At 48.8% G+C, this 14832-nt stretch overlaps 5 protein-coding genes across 5 annotated transcripts; all 5 read left to right on the plus strand.

The window, feature by feature from the left end:
* Positions 1-864: 864 nt before the first annotated feature.
* On the plus strand, positions 865-1377 carry EPUS_06580 (uncharacterized protein; the record flags this gene model as incomplete). Its single annotated transcript, XM_007801728.1, has 2 exons — positions 865-976; positions 1190-1377. The coding sequence occupies 2 exons, from the start codon at positions 865-867 to the stop codon at positions 1375-1377; spliced, it is 300 nt and encodes a 99-aa protein (XP_007799919.1).
* An 827-nt stretch (positions 1378-2204) lies between these two features.
* On the plus strand, positions 2205-4896 carry EPUS_06581 (uncharacterized protein; the record flags this gene model as incomplete). The annotated part of the gene is made up of 2 exons (XM_007801729.1): positions 2205-4652; positions 4711-4896. The coding sequence occupies 2 exons, from the start codon at positions 2205-2207 to the stop codon at positions 4894-4896; spliced, it is 2634 nt and encodes an 877-aa protein (XP_007799920.1).
* A 2500-nt stretch (positions 4897-7396) lies between these two features.
* Positions 7397-8092, plus strand: EPUS_06582 (uncharacterized protein; the record flags this gene model as incomplete). The annotated part of the gene is made up of 1 exon (XM_007801730.1): positions 7397-8092. One exon carries the CDS (start codon positions 7397-7399, stop codon positions 8090-8092), a length of 696 nt encoding a protein of 231 aa, XP_007799921.1.
* Positions 8093-9096: 1004 nt separating this feature from the next.
* Positions 9097-10882, plus strand: EPUS_06583 (Phosphoglucomutase; the record flags this gene model as incomplete). The annotated part of the gene is made up of 3 exons (XM_007801731.1): positions 9097-9145; positions 9204-9509; positions 9567-10882. 3 exons carry the CDS (start codon positions 9097-9099, stop codon positions 10880-10882), a joined length of 1671 nt encoding a protein of 556 aa, XP_007799922.1.
* A 1645-nt stretch (positions 10883-12527) lies between these two features.
* On the plus strand, positions 12528-13707 carry EPUS_06584 (uncharacterized protein; the record flags this gene model as incomplete). The annotated part of the gene is made up of 2 exons (XM_007801732.1): positions 12528-12924; positions 12983-13707. 2 exons carry the CDS (start codon positions 12528-12530, stop codon positions 13705-13707), a joined length of 1122 nt encoding a protein of 373 aa, XP_007799923.1.
* Positions 13708-14832: the final 1125 nt, after the last annotated feature.

The raw sequence follows: 14832 nt of genomic DNA on the forward strand, positions 1-14832 counted from the left end.
GAGGTGGAGCGTAGAATGGGCTGCAAAGACAGAACCTGAGTTGTCAATAATCGAGCTGACACGGGACCTAATGCAAATGATAAGAGCCATGACTGTGATACGATGATGTATCAAGTCTCTAAAAATGGAAACAAGTCTGGAAATATGTTTTGGGTGGACATGCTGAAACCAGGGGGTTGAGCGCGCACCTCCGGCCACACGGTGGATCGGATGAGATGTTTCTATGTCAAATATTGATGCTTTTAAGAGTTCTTAGGTAGTAAGAATGCTCAGAACTTCAAGTGTTATCGAATAATTTCATAGTCAACATCTCAAGTCAGATAATCAGAGTACTGCAGAGAAAAAGCATTTGCAGTTCAATGAGACTTGATGTTCTTCTTGCCAAGGCTGCAGCAAAATTATGATAAATCATGGGAACGCTATTCTCAAACAAGGAAGAGGAAGCATTCTGTGACACAGGGGATACTCGTGTCATTCTGACATAATGAGTAGGTAGTTGGAAAGCTGTATCACGCCCAGCAAGAGGGCTATCGCTACGTGATGCCTGTCGGCAGATACTAACTTAGTACCATACTAATACCAGTTAGAGTGAAAGTGGCTACGTGACATTTCAAGTTCAAGTTGTGGAAATGGTCACTGCCCTGCAGCAGATGACGGAGGGGCGTGACATCAACCACATCTTCCAAGATATGGGGGGCATATATTCAGAAATGCCCTCCTCCTGATGTGCTACTGCAAATAAACTCGAAAGAAATTGTACCGTCATCTGCATACCCTGCATTACGAAATTTATCAGAACAAGAGAAAACTTTCTTCACATCGATGCTCTGTTAAGCCAGAGTGTTGACCAGATCTTGAGGTACCATGGAGTGGGTCAAAAATACATACAACGAGCAGTACGAGAACTGGGTGCCATGGTTGGAGGATAAATACCTTGCCTGGTTTGGCGAGAATAAGAGCAGCTATTTTGCCAAAGGTATGTCGTTTCTCAGTTGTAACAGAGAACATGTCGCTGTTTGGAATTACATATGGTGGATCTTTCACGATCATCACATGTAATGTCATTCCTTGTGCATGAGGGAAACCAATCATTCTTAGGGAGCTATGCAAGCTTTCCAGGCCATGGCATCCAAGTCGGAGCAACTTGGTACCCTTCACCTTTGCCCTTACTAACATGGACTTTCTATAGACAACCTTTCCAAAACCAAGATCACAGGAGACAAGAATGTCAACGCCTTACAAGATGGTGTGAACGATGGTGTTGGTGGACAACTGGGCAAGGGCGGCCTTTTGGAAGGCGTCGGCAAATTGGGAAGCAAGGAGGTTTTTACAAGGAGTGAAAGGGGTGGAAAGGGGGAGGGAGGTAGTGTACTGTGATTAGCTGATAAATTGATAACGTGGGGGTGAGTGAGAGCTGGGTTACTCAGCTTGGGGATGATATTGGTTGTTGTATACATCTGAGAAGTTGACTTGGTACACGTCCAGTGTATTCACAATGGCTCCTCCTGTTTTATTCTTGAGGCAGTATGCTCGAATCACAACGGGCGACTCCCAGGACTTATGTGTATTGACTTTAACCAATGTTGCTCAGATGCATTGTTCGGAATTCCGGCACCCGTGTCGGAGATCTGAGCAACACCTTTCTGATTGTCTAAGTGCCGAAAACCGCAGCGGTTGCTTGGAAGTCTTGAAAAGCTACCAAATAGGAATTTCAACTTCCACATCAGGTTTCGAGGAGGCAATCAGAACCGCGAATTCCTCCTAAGCACTTAATGCATCGCCGTGAAGGCATAGTGGTTGCCTCGGCTCTTCTTGCTCTGTATATCGTCAAGCCTCCGTGAGAAGTGCTCTAGATGTGAGAAAGCAGCCTGTTGGCTTTCAAGCGTTTCGAGAATTAGGAACGAAGACAGGCGGCTTGAAGTGCAATGTCCTCCAAAGATAATTGATCATGGTAAAGTTCTTTAGAAGGCGATCATGCCTAACGCCAAGTCAGACGGGTCTTGGCGTTTCCTATTCGCTCAACTCCAACATTTGGGGTAATCTGGTTGCACAGCTGCGTGAAATCCATAGGAAGAAGGACAGATGTCAACAGTGTATGCACCTCTTCAGTGAAACAAGACGTATCAAAGATGTGGGCACGGTGGTAGCAGACTCACTCCTTTGATCCCTTCCCTTTCCAAAGTAGTGGCCTATCGGCCCGCAACATGGGGGACGAGAAGGACTCACAACGATACGAAGCCTTAGCAATTCCATCATATGAAGAGGCGACATCCTCACGCCCTACTTCTTCACACCTACGGCTTGGGCCTGAAGAGATCAGTGATGACGCGGAAAGGCAAGGCCTCCTTCGCTATTCTCCCCAGTCCCGCACGCAATCACCCAATGGCTACCAGCCTCCAACGGTTGAATCTGCAAGATCGAGCCTCGACCTACCTCCTTCAGTTGATGGCTCCGAACGACGCTCGGCCGAGGAACTACGACATGAAATGGAACAATTGGAAGTGGAGGAGGCAGATAATGACAATGGATCGCATCGGTCGCTGCTGACGAACCGCTTCTCCAAAAGCATCACAAGCTTTACGAATTCAATATCTTCGCTTCATCTCCCTTTCCGCCAATATCTCCCTTCCTTCTCCCTTCCTCGTATACGACCTGGATCGTGGGTTCGAGCCGAGCATACTCGCTTTGTCATATTTGGGCGCATTTTTGGCGCATTCCTGATCATTTCCGTGGTATATTTACTGGTTGCATCTGATGTACTATCGATAGGCGCAAGAAGGTCAGTTGGCGAGGTTTACGATCCCGAAAGTATTAGGTTGTACATTCAGAACCATATGAACGAAAATGGGGACATACAGCAGTATTTGGAATATCTAACCAGAGATGTACACATGGCTGGGACCAAAGGGAACCTCTTCTATGCGGAGTGGATCAAAGATTTATTCGAAGCTGCTTCTCTGGAAGATGTTGCGCTGGAGAGGTTTGACGTTTACCTCAACTACCCTACAGACAACGGGCGGAGGGTAGCAATTGTACAGCCAGTAGAAAAGACTTGGGAAGCCATGCTTGAGGAAGATGCCATTCATCAGAGTAGTCCACAAACATATTCACCGGTATTTCATGGTCATTCGAGAACTGGAAACGTCACTGGGCCTCTCATCTATGCCAATTATGGATCCAAGGACGACTTTAACTGGTTGGAGCGACAAGGAATCTCGTTAGTGGGTGCTATAGTTATTGTTCGTTATGGTGGAACACAAGGCGACCGTGCGTTGAAGGTCAAGGCTGCAGAGCTTGCTGGAGCCGCTGGATGCATTATCTACTCAGACCTCGAACCCAACGGCGAAGTATGGCCTGACGGCAGGTTCATGCCTCTTGATGGTGTCCAACGTGGAGCTGTATCACTTATGTCCTGGGTGGTTGGTGACGTGTTGTCACCTGGTTGGGCATCAACTCCTGGCGAGAAGAAACGACTTTCGCCCGAGGAGAGCACTGGGCTGGTTAGGATACCATCTCTTCCAATCTCCTGGCGTGATGCAAAGCATTTGCTAGAGGCGATCCAGGGTTATGGCAAAGAACCCCCACAAGACTGGCAAGGTGGTTCCTTAGCAAATGAATATTGGACGGGGAACCAGAACTCACCAATGGTGAATCTCATGAACATGCAAGATGAAGTCATTCGCGAGCCCATTCACAATGTGCTTGGACGGATCTCTGGCTGGGAGCAGACCGAAAAGAAAGTCATAATTGGCAATCATCGTGATGCGTGGTGCGTAGGAGGTGCTGATCCGGGGTCTGGCACAGCTATCATGCTTGAGGTAGTGCGTATTTTTGGTGAGCTTCGAAAGCTTGGATGGAGACCTCTGAGGACGATTGAGTTTGCAAGCTGGGACGGTGAAGAATACAATCTAATTGGCAGCACCGAACATGTGGAAAACCGTCAAGACGAGCTGCGGCGCGATGGATATGCGTATATTAATGTCGACGTCGGCGTGAGTGGATCTGACTTCTGGGCAGCCGCTTCGCCTCTATATGAACGGGCGCTTCTTCGAGTTTTGGATCGGACATCTGACCCAACGACAAATCGGACTCTCCGCAACCTGTGGGATGCTAAACACGCTAGTCTCGAAGGTCTTGGTGCTGGGAGCGATTATGTTGCTTTCCAGGATATCGCCGGCACGTCTTCCATTGATTTCGGATTTCGAGGTCAATCTTTTCCCTACCATAGCTGCTACGACAATTATGAGTGGATGATCAAATTCGGTGACCCATCCTTTGGACACCACACTGTCATGGGTCAAATCTGGGCGCTGTTAGCGCTCGAGATTGCCAACAAGCCGATATTGCCATTCGATATGGAGGATTACGCCAAGTATGTGGAGGGTTATGTCAATGATCTTGAACAATATGTCCGAACAAAGGAGAAAGATGCCAGTGTACCAAACGCATTGAATTTCAGGGTGCTGCACGATACAGCTGCCGAGTTCAAGACGGAAGCACATACCTTTCAGGATTGGGCGCGAGCATGGACAGACGTGGTATTTTCTGGGGGTGGATTTGAAAACAACGTGATGGCTATTAAGCGGATGAGTCACAACAATCGAATGGCAAACTTTGAGACTCATTTACTTGATCTGGAAGAGGGTGGCGGTGTAAGTTGCTATGTCTATTCACCTTCCAAGCGTGAGTTTTGCTGATCCGTCCATTCAGCTTCCAAATCGTACACAGTTCAAACACGTGTTCTTTGCACCACAGGCATGGTCAGGTTACGACGAGGCATTCTTTCCCAGCATCCGGGATGCTGTTGATGTCGGTGATTGGGAAGCGGCTCAAAAAGAAGTCAATAAAGTTGCGGATATCTTTGGCAAGGCTGTTCACAAACTGAACCATAATTGAGAAGAATATCAACCTGATGGAGGCAGAACATAGTCAGTATCTTCTTTGCACAGCATACGAGTGGCGTTGAGCAGCGGCTAAAGGTCCGATGGCTCTGAGCATCTGTATTGGTTGATTCTTATGCAAAATACCACTTCATATCCCACGGACTATCGATCCTAAAATGTGAGGGTTTCAGCACGAAAAAAGATGGTCCGCTGGCATTAATTGTCTGTACTCAAAATTATCCCCCGATCATCATTCCCAGATCACCATAGACATGTACCCCGCTTTATACATAATGCTCAGGACAATAGTTATTCAACAACCTCGTAGTTATGAGACACTTGATTTGTCCCACCGTTAGTGGTCGCGTTTTTTTCAAGAAATTTCAAAATATCAAATTTCAAGGGATTTATGTTGCGAACTTATATAAATTACTTTGAGACTACTGCATCATGTGACTACAGCTTGGCCATTATAGGCTTACTAGGTGTATCCCTAAAACAGCTTTAGCTGAAATAATACTGTGAAATATATTTTTGAAAACTCAATAAATTTCTTCTAAAATAATTTACATTTCATGATATCGAAAGATTTCTGTGATCCCTACCCACTGTAATCAGTAAGGGAATTCTCAATCTTTTAATTCTATAAATAGTATGTGTTGCTTACTGTTTTGTCGAAAAGTGCTGTAAGGTTTAATCCCTCTCTGGAATCCAGCGTTTCAATTGGATAAGGTTGAAGTCAAGTTGCGTTCTTGGGATTACGTAGTACTAGTAGTTAGATTACAGGGCGCTACTGCAGAATTTTTGCCCAGCACAACCCCATCGGATCTGAGTATCTCATTTTTACAGTAGAAATCTTTTACCTGCGGCATCCCGCTCGATTTGGAAGCTATCCAAAATCATTCCTAATTTATTCAATGGTTGGAAAGCTTAATTTCAATCTGGAAACTTTAGGGAATGTATCGGAGTAGCGGTATGTAAGTCTCTTGGCGCCCTACTGACATCACTTTCGCTGAATACCATAGTACTACGTAGCTGTATCGGGAACAAGGCTCGGACAGGACTGGACCGCTCTGGGGTGCGAGGCTGGCCTCCTCGGATGGAACAAGGCTCGCATACGTAGTAACCTACAGTACGGCGTGCTACGCACCAACTCTCGCACGCTAGAACTAAAGCAGCCGGGCACCCTTTTCTGTGCACACAGTGGCTGCAAGGTCACTATCCCATTCGCTATCGCCTCTCATCGACGATGGTAAATAGGCCATTTCAACCCCACTACGTAGTACTTTGCTGGCACTCGGTGAGGGCGGCTCTTTGACCCTCCACGCCATCCCTGAAGCCAGTCTGCACACATTTTGACATCCTTTGACCGAAAGGGGCTGACCCACTGGAATTGATCGATTCATTGCCTTGTGTATCTGACATGTTCCTCCTGCGGCGATTCTGTGTCGCAAATCAAGAGCCCACGCCCATGTCCGGCCTGCGAATCAACGTCAAGAGATACAGAGGATATTAAGGAAGTCGTCACAGTCACTGGTTTGAGTCAATCCTGCGAGAACAACAGTTTGAACATGTTTGTTAACCCTGCTCTTGCGAGCTGTGCAATCTGTCAACTGGCCCATGGCCCATTCCCGGAAGCATTACCGTGGGAAGACTCAGTCACACCGCCCGCTATTTGCATTTCCTGTGTCGAACAGTCGTTAAGCGCTATGAACACTAGCGGGCAGAGTATCGATGATTCCTCAACGATCAACTCTCAGGCTACGGACCGTAGGCAAGCCCTGGGACTCCTATCTTGCCTGGAATGCCACAGGTCTCTCCCGGCTTCACTTTTCCCGGACGGGCGCATCGTCGAGTCTTGCCAGCACGAGCCAGAGGTGTGTTTGGACTGCATCGAAAAGGCGATCATCGAAAGTCTGGATAACGATCTCCCCCAGTGTATTAGCTGCCCACAATGTGGGAGGACGATGTCCCCGATTGACATCTGGCGATTCAGCGGAAATGTTACCTTTGAGAGGTAAGAAGCCTTCTTTTCCGCGGTCAGTAGCAACATAGGCTCAGCTTCGAGTTCAATCAGATATGAAAAGATGATTCAAATGGCAAAAGAGCAAGAGTGTGCTGTTTGTGTCGAGACTCTGCGTGGGTCTTATTTTCCGGGGGCACGGGTTACAGAGAGCTGTGAGCATGGGCCGCACACATGCCTGGAATGCATCGGGCGCCATATCGAGAGTCAGCTTGAAACTCGAATGTGGAACCAACTTAGTTGTCCTGAATGCCCGGAGCTGCTTGGATATGCCGAGGTCAAGAAGTATGCCTCCGAGGCGACTTTTCAAAAATATGACTTACTGTCCGTGAGGGACGGTGTATCCTCGGATCCCAATTTTCGATGGTGTACGGCGTCTGGATGCACTTCTGGGCAAGTTCATCCGGAAGGTGCCGAGTCGCCCTTAATGATTTGTATTTCTTGCCGATCACTAAGCTGTTTCACTCATCAAACTCCATGGCACGAGGGAATGACTTGCTTGGAGTTTGATAACCCAGAAGCTGCACAAGATACATCCAAGACTTCAACTGGCCCCGGGCGCAGTGGATTCCTAACCAGTCTTGCCGAAATGTGTGGATGGAATCGCGAGATCTTCCTGGGTGGCGTGAGGCGTAGGGAGACGGATCAGGAGAAGAAGGATAGAAAGATGGCAATGCGTCTCTTCAAAGAGCAAGAGGAGGCAGAAAGAGTACGATTACGGAGGATAGAGCAAGAGAATAAAAGACAAGCCGAGGCAGAAGAGGCAGAGCGGCAAGAGAACGAGAGACTTGCACGCAAGGCACAGGCGGAGAGAGAAAGGCGGGAACGTGAGCTGCGTCTACAAAGAGAAGAACGAGAGCGTGAGGCCCGAGAGGCGCAGCAGAGCCGAGTGAGACGGCAAAAAGAAGAATCAGCGAGCACGACCTTGCTCCAAACGAACACGAAAGCATGTCCTGGGAACTGCGGCTGGAGAATAGAGAAGAAAGATGGCTGTGACCATATGACATGTTGGGATTCTCCACCCCTACGCGCGAGCCACGGCGTTGCTGACGTCGAACTTGCACAGGCTCTCGGTGTAGCTATCAGTTTTGCTGGATATGTCTCGCGTCTTGGGCGGCCATACGACGAAACGGGAATACATCGCATGAGCCGACGTGTAGGTATCATTCCCGCAATCTGTGAATGATCCGTCTGACACAGCCTTGGTCACGATATGCTGGTGGACAAGGTCAGTGCTGTAGAGCTTCATTGATCACGATTTGATTACCACAGGGGAATAGTTCACAACAGGTTATTCAAGCGCATTTCCGCCAGCTTCACTCGGTCCACTGATGCCTTATCAAGTACAGAGTACTTGTTCACCATAAACAACCCACGCCACAGACACTCGATCCCGTACAAAGCCACCTGTTGAGCCGGCTGGTCCATATATAGACAGAAGGATCATGCATCTGATATTGGCTGTCCTTTCTGCCCGATAATACCAGTATATCCGGAGTACTTCAACCTCCCTGTTGGATTTTGAGACCAAACTGTCGTGCTACCGCGAGCTTTGCGTGGCAAAGATAAGCATTTATGTAAGCAATTGGAGAGCAACTCGCCGCCCGCAATAACCCTCCCTCATTCCGAGGAGGGTCAATTCCAGCAAGGCAGGTGGTTCAAAGGAGCTCTCCAATTCAATCGAGGAGATATACATAGTCTCAGGATTCAACTTAATCTCATGGAAAATAACATGTTTTCTTGTTGAGAAATGTATATAACAGCGAAGGTTTTGGTAGGCTTTTACAACAAGAGCCTCTTTCAATTATCTCCCATAAGAAGCTTTCGTTGGCTTCATCGGTCAGACCGCTGTCATGACGCAGAATGGGGACTTTGCTTCTTGTGTCTGGATTTCGAGATTCTGCGTTAAACTCAAGACAAGAATGCCCGACTCTACGCGAATTAGAAGACTGTTCCTCGCGGAAGAGATTTAAGCTTAGAGAACTTTTCAACCAATTAATCGGGGCTGGTGGTAAGCGTGGATGAGAGCATGCCTGTGGTGACCAACTGCGGGGCACTCTAAGTTAGTTACCCCTCCAGCTAAATTTCTCCCTTTTCTCACGAAAATCAGCAAATTTTCTTATATGCACATTCGTTGATTCGTCCTCCAGCACTACCCTTCCAAGTGCACAGAGAGAGACGACCGCTAATATGAGTGTTAGCGAAGTTTCCCTGAAGCCGTTCACAGATCAGAAGCCAGGTGAGCCTCAGCTCTGCACGGCTGGTCTTTGCATTTGACCTGACAGAAATATCACTAGGCACGTCCGGTCTTCGGAAGAAGGTTACTGTCTTCCAACAGCCAAACTATTCTGAATCTTTCATCACTTCCATTCTACTCTCGATCCCGGAAGGTGCGGAAGGCGCATTCCTTGTCATTGGTGGGGATGGGCGTTACTACAATCCAGAGGTGGTGCAATTGATTGCACAGATCGGTGCTGCATATGGCGTCAGGAAGTTGGTCATAGGCCAGAATGGCATTCTGAGCACGCCCGCTGCTAGCCATGTGATCCGGAAGATGAAAGCTACCGGTGGCATCCTTTTAACTGCAAGTCATAATCCAGGAGGTATGTAATTGGTATCTAAGCTTCATGACCACGACTTACGACTTACGGTGTCGACAGGACCAAAGGCCGATTTCGGCATGAAATACAACCTCTCCAATGGCGGTCCCGCTCCAGAGTCGGTCACGAACAAGATCTTTGACAAGTCGAAATCGCTTACAAGCTACAAAATTGCAGATCTGCCCAAGGTTGACATCTCGACCATTGGCACCAAGAAATACGGCGATCTGGAGGTTGAGATCATTGACTCGGTCAAAGACTACATGGACATGCTGAAGGACATCTTCGACTTTGATCTCATCAGAAGCTTCTTCAAATCTCAACCAGACTTCAAGGTTCTCTTCGATGCGCTCTCTGGAGTCACTGGGCCTTATGGAGTTGCTATCTTCCAGGAGGAACTTGGTCTTGACTCTTCCAGCACACAGAACTGTGTGCCTTCACCCGATTTCAATGGCGGACACCCGGACCCAAATCTCACATACGCACATTCTCTGGTCGAGGTAGTCGATTCCAAAAAGATCCATTTTGGCGCTGCGTCGGATGGAGATGGAGACCGAAACATGATCTATGGTTACAAAGCATTTGTTTCTCCTGGTGATTCACTTGCGATCATTGCCCACTATGCTAAGCAATACATTCCTTACTTCCAGAAACAGGGTGTCTACGGATTGGCGCGATCCATGCCCACCTCCGGAGCGGTCGACCTGGTTGCTAAGAAGCAAGGTCTCTCCTGCTATGAAGTGCCTACCGGGTGGAAGTTCTTCTGTGCTCTATTCGACAGCGACAAGATGTCCATCTGCGGCGAGGAGTCTTTTGGCACTGGATCAAACCATATTCGCGAGAAGGATGGCTTGTGGGCTGTTGTGGCATGGCTCAACATCATGGCAGGTGTTGGCAAGGATACCGGAAAAGTTCCTTCGATCACCGAGATCCAGAATCAGTTCTGGCAGACCTATGGTAGAACATTCTTCACGAGATACGATTATGAGGGTGTCAGCAGTGATGGTGCAAACGATGTGATCAAGAATCTGAGCGAGCTGATCACGACTAAAAAGTCGGAGTTCATGTCGTCCAGCATCAAGGGTCGAAAAGTGGTGGAAGCGGATGACTTCAGCTACACCGATCTTGATGGGTCTGTGGCAAAGAACCAGGGCATCTACTTTAAATTCGATGATGGATCTAGGATTGTGGTGAGGCTGTCTGGGACTGGGTCATCGGGGGCGACCATCCGGCTGTATGTGGAGAGGCACGAAACTGACAGCAGCAAGTACAGTATGGATGCCCAGGAGTATCTCAAGGAGAACATTGCGCTGGCTGTGGAGCTTCTGCAACTACAAAAGTTTGTGGGCAGGACAGAACCTGATGTGAAAACGTAGTCTACGGACAAAAGATGGTGGCCCGATGATGGCTAGCTAGACCACCACAAAAGTTTGCCAAGCGTACCTCACTCGAAGAGAGGGGGATATAGAAGAATCGTGAAGAATCGTGAAGAATCGTGAAGAATCGTGAAGATACGGGTGGCCCCATCCTGGTTGTTGCCTGCATAGTATAACTGTTGAATTGCCTCTGAGGTAGGGTAGAATAACCCATTTTCCCATTTTCCCATCTATCAAGGAGCAGGGACTAAAGGTGGACAAACTGGCCAATAGGCACTCTCGCAGCTTGACAAGAACATGGGATTCTTTCCCGTAACCAGCTAGATCACAGCAAGCACATGTTGCAAAAGGTATGGTATGACAGTGTTAATCACTTCGGTATTCTCTAGGGGTCTGTAGGGTTCTCGATCTGCAACTGTAGCTCTTGGCACCATACTTGTACCACCGGCAATGTACGGCAAGGTACTGCGGAGCACTGCGTAGCACTGGCAGCCGGTTCTCAAAGTCCATACTCCGTACCAGACGCCTTATTTCCTACGATATCTCCGTTGCCTCACGCTACCAATGCCAAGAATCTTTAGCACAGGTACTTTAAGTTGTACGACAGGGTGCTAGCTTTGTACCAGCCTGATATTGGAGTACCTTCAGGAAGCACATCTGCACCGTACACCAGCTTGTTCAGCCCATGAGATGAAAGAGGGAAGAAGGGGTGAGTTGGGAAGTCTAGCACTAGAGCCCTAGAGCGCCTCTAGAAATCAACGGAGGCCTAAGAATCCTCCTTTCTTCAGCGGAGGCCCGTTGTCGATCAGCCGCCAGCCTCAACGACACCAAACTGGCTACGTAGTAGTCACAGTGCACTTGCATCTCCTATCATCCTGCACATAATTTCCAATGCAAGGGCGAGCATGTGCCGATAAGGCACGGCTTGCGCCATCCTTCGTCCCTATCCTATCAAACGGCAGGTCGAGATGTGATTAGACTTTGTCTTGCTGGTCGCCAAGGGCTTGGCGGAATGTTCTTAGAAATCTTCCAGTTGTATTCGTACCCCTTGACCGCTAACAACCCTATGGAACTGCACTTTCTTCTGCCTCTGCCCAAGAACAGGCCGCTGAAGGTTCCGCCGAGACTCAGGGTGCAGTGGCGGATCCACTGTCGACGTACGAGTGCATTTCGGCCGACGGGACACTTCCATAATCTTTCCGTCTATCGATCGGTGACCGGTTGGTCACGTCAACCTGCATCAATCCACCTTTCGTACACCCTTTGTGTGTCGATGCCAGTGTGCAAGCATCCCGGGGGCATGTGTTGCTGCTCGGTTGCATGACAGGTTGAACGGAGGCGCTGGGGTAGAGTCAGACGCAGAGTGGAGAATGTGCACGGTGGGCACCTTGTCGAACGAGTCTGAATGACGGTGGAGGGCATCTCTTGGCATGGCCGACTCCATATACGTACCTGGGAGCCGTCCAGCATATTTGAAAGGGCTGACACGGCGTGGAGTTCTCCCTACACTTCTCTATCTCTCTATTTTTCTCTGTTTCTCTATTTCAGCATTGCTCTTTCCCCGTTTGTCCCACTGCTTCCTTCCGCCTCTGCTCTTCAGCACTCTGCTGCCTAGATTGAATTATTTCCCTTGGGCGCTCAAGCCATGGCTCAGTCTCCACCATCTGCATCACCCCCATCACCCCCATCATCTTTGCAGTCTCCTACAACGCCACGATCACCACGATCACCACCTTCACCACCTTCACTTCACCATGTCCGAAGTCCCAGCGTGGCGTCCAACTCGAGCACGCCAACACTCATTATCAGCCCGTTTGACTCACCTCTGCGTTCACAGTCATCGAGTATTATCGATGAGAAGAGACACCATCAAGACCAAATGACCTCCTCTATCCGCTCCTCCTCAAGGTTCATGGAGTACTTCAACGAAGAGGTTGCTGGAGCCCATAGCTCGCTCTACCTCCTGGTTTCCTTCTTCACCTCCGGACTCATCGACAGCGTGGCCTTCAATGCATGGAGCTGCTTTGTTGGCATGCAGACTGGTAGGACATGGCGTGACCGGTTTTCGCTCGCTTTGCTGATCTTCATCTCGCGTGCCAGGCAACACCATATTTGCAGCACTCGGCTTTTCCGGTCAACCTCTCACTGTTCATCCCAATGCGTATCTCAAGTCGATCACGTCCATCTTCGCCTTCTGCGCCGGGACTCTCTTCTTCAGCGCGATGCACCGCATACCATGCTGGTTTGACCCGAACCCAACACCTTCTCGTCGTCGTTTCATTCTCATCGTCTCCTTCACCATTCAGACGACCTTCATCGTCGCTGCGGCCCTCCTGATCCAGCTTGGCTTCGTCTCTAGTCGACCATCGGTTTCTGGTGCCTTCAGCTCGGGGAACCATCTGAGCGATCTCCCAAACCCCGAGGAAGAGGACAACTACAAAGATCTCATAGCCATTGCTTTGCTCGCTTTCCAATCCGCAGGTCCCGTGTTCTTTTCGCGTGTCCTTGGAATCATTGAATTGCCAACCATTGTGCTAAGCACACTCTACTGTGACTTCGTCGCAGATCTTTATCATTTGCCTACTTCCCTGCGGAACAAGAAGTCCTGGTATAGCTTCTTTTTCAATGACGAAAGAAGACAGTTCAGACGCTTGGGCTCAATCCTAATGCTGTTTCTCGGTGGCCTTGTTGGTGGCTTCATGTTCCGAAGCCTCGTTGGCATGGTGGGTGCTCTCTGGATGGCTTCTGGACTAAAGGGTATGATGGTGGTGGGTTGGGTGTTGTGGAAGGCGGAGAAGAAGCCACAAGAAGAGGGTGGAGTCTGAACGCCACAAAAAGAGGGTGGATTCTGAAAGCCACCGCCATTTTTTGATACAACGATCTCATGTTTAGGTAACCACTCCTCTGGTCTCGAGCAAAAACATATCAAGCACTTCATGACAGGTTCTTGGAGCACGAATTCTTCTACAGGATTCCGGCGCAATCATTGCTTAACCATGCGAACCTCGTACCACCCCGCATTCGGTTTCTGCTTGGTCGTGGCAACCTACAGCAGCATATTCGAGCTTACGTCTCTGGGGCTCTGATAACCGGTCTTACACGAAGCTGTTAGCCACGATCTATTGACAAGGTTGATGGGATGATGGGTGATGGGGGTGATTTGCCGGGGCGTCTTGCAGGAGCTATGGTATATCATGGGAATTGATCAACTATACCCATGAAGAATGCGATTGCTGTTTAGATACAATTACTGCACGGTCACTGGGCCAGATAGATAAGAGTGATGAAAGCTCAACATCATAGATAGTTCAACACAAGGTTCCCAAAAATCAGCGCTACATGCCGAAGGAATTGCCACTATACTAGTCCGTCATCCTACAACGCTTCCTTCCGAATCCGAATCCTCCCCCAATCCCAGTCTCGACATCATCATTAACACGACAAGAGTACGTGTGCAGAGTTGCTATCCACCCCAGAATTCGCGCATTTTAAAAAATCTGCCATCCCCTGCCCCTGACCGAGCACAGCCCCAAACTAAGTTTCCCTTTCGGGCCCCCCCCCTTTCCCTTTCCCTTTCCCTCTCTCTCTCTCTCCCTCTCACCGCCCCCATCCTTCCCTCTCCCTCTCACAAGACCTCACCATCTATCCATCGGCTCAACCAAGGCTACTGCCCCCCTTCCCCCCGCCCAAAAAAAAGAAGAGGAAAAATATATTCAAAAAAATTGGTAATCAAGCCATTTGAAATCCAAAAATCCGACGCCTTGTCCCACCACCACCACCGTACCTACTGTAGTACTGTCGTACTGTAACCCTGCAGGTTCCCGAATCATCTTTTCTGAGTGAGAGCTTTCGGTCTTTTCTGATTTGATTTGCAGTAGGTAACTAAATGAGTAAATAACTCAGTAACTAGTTTGGGAGGGAAAGGGTCGGTCTCGGCGGTAGGCATTAAG

Source organism: Endocarpon pusillum, assembly GCF_000464535.1.
Source record: "Endocarpon pusillum Z07020 unplaced genomic scaffold scaffold1352, whole genome shotgun sequence".
Taxonomy (NCBI): Eukaryota; Fungi; Ascomycota; class Eurotiomycetes; order Verrucariales; family Verrucariaceae; genus Endocarpon; species Endocarpon pusillum.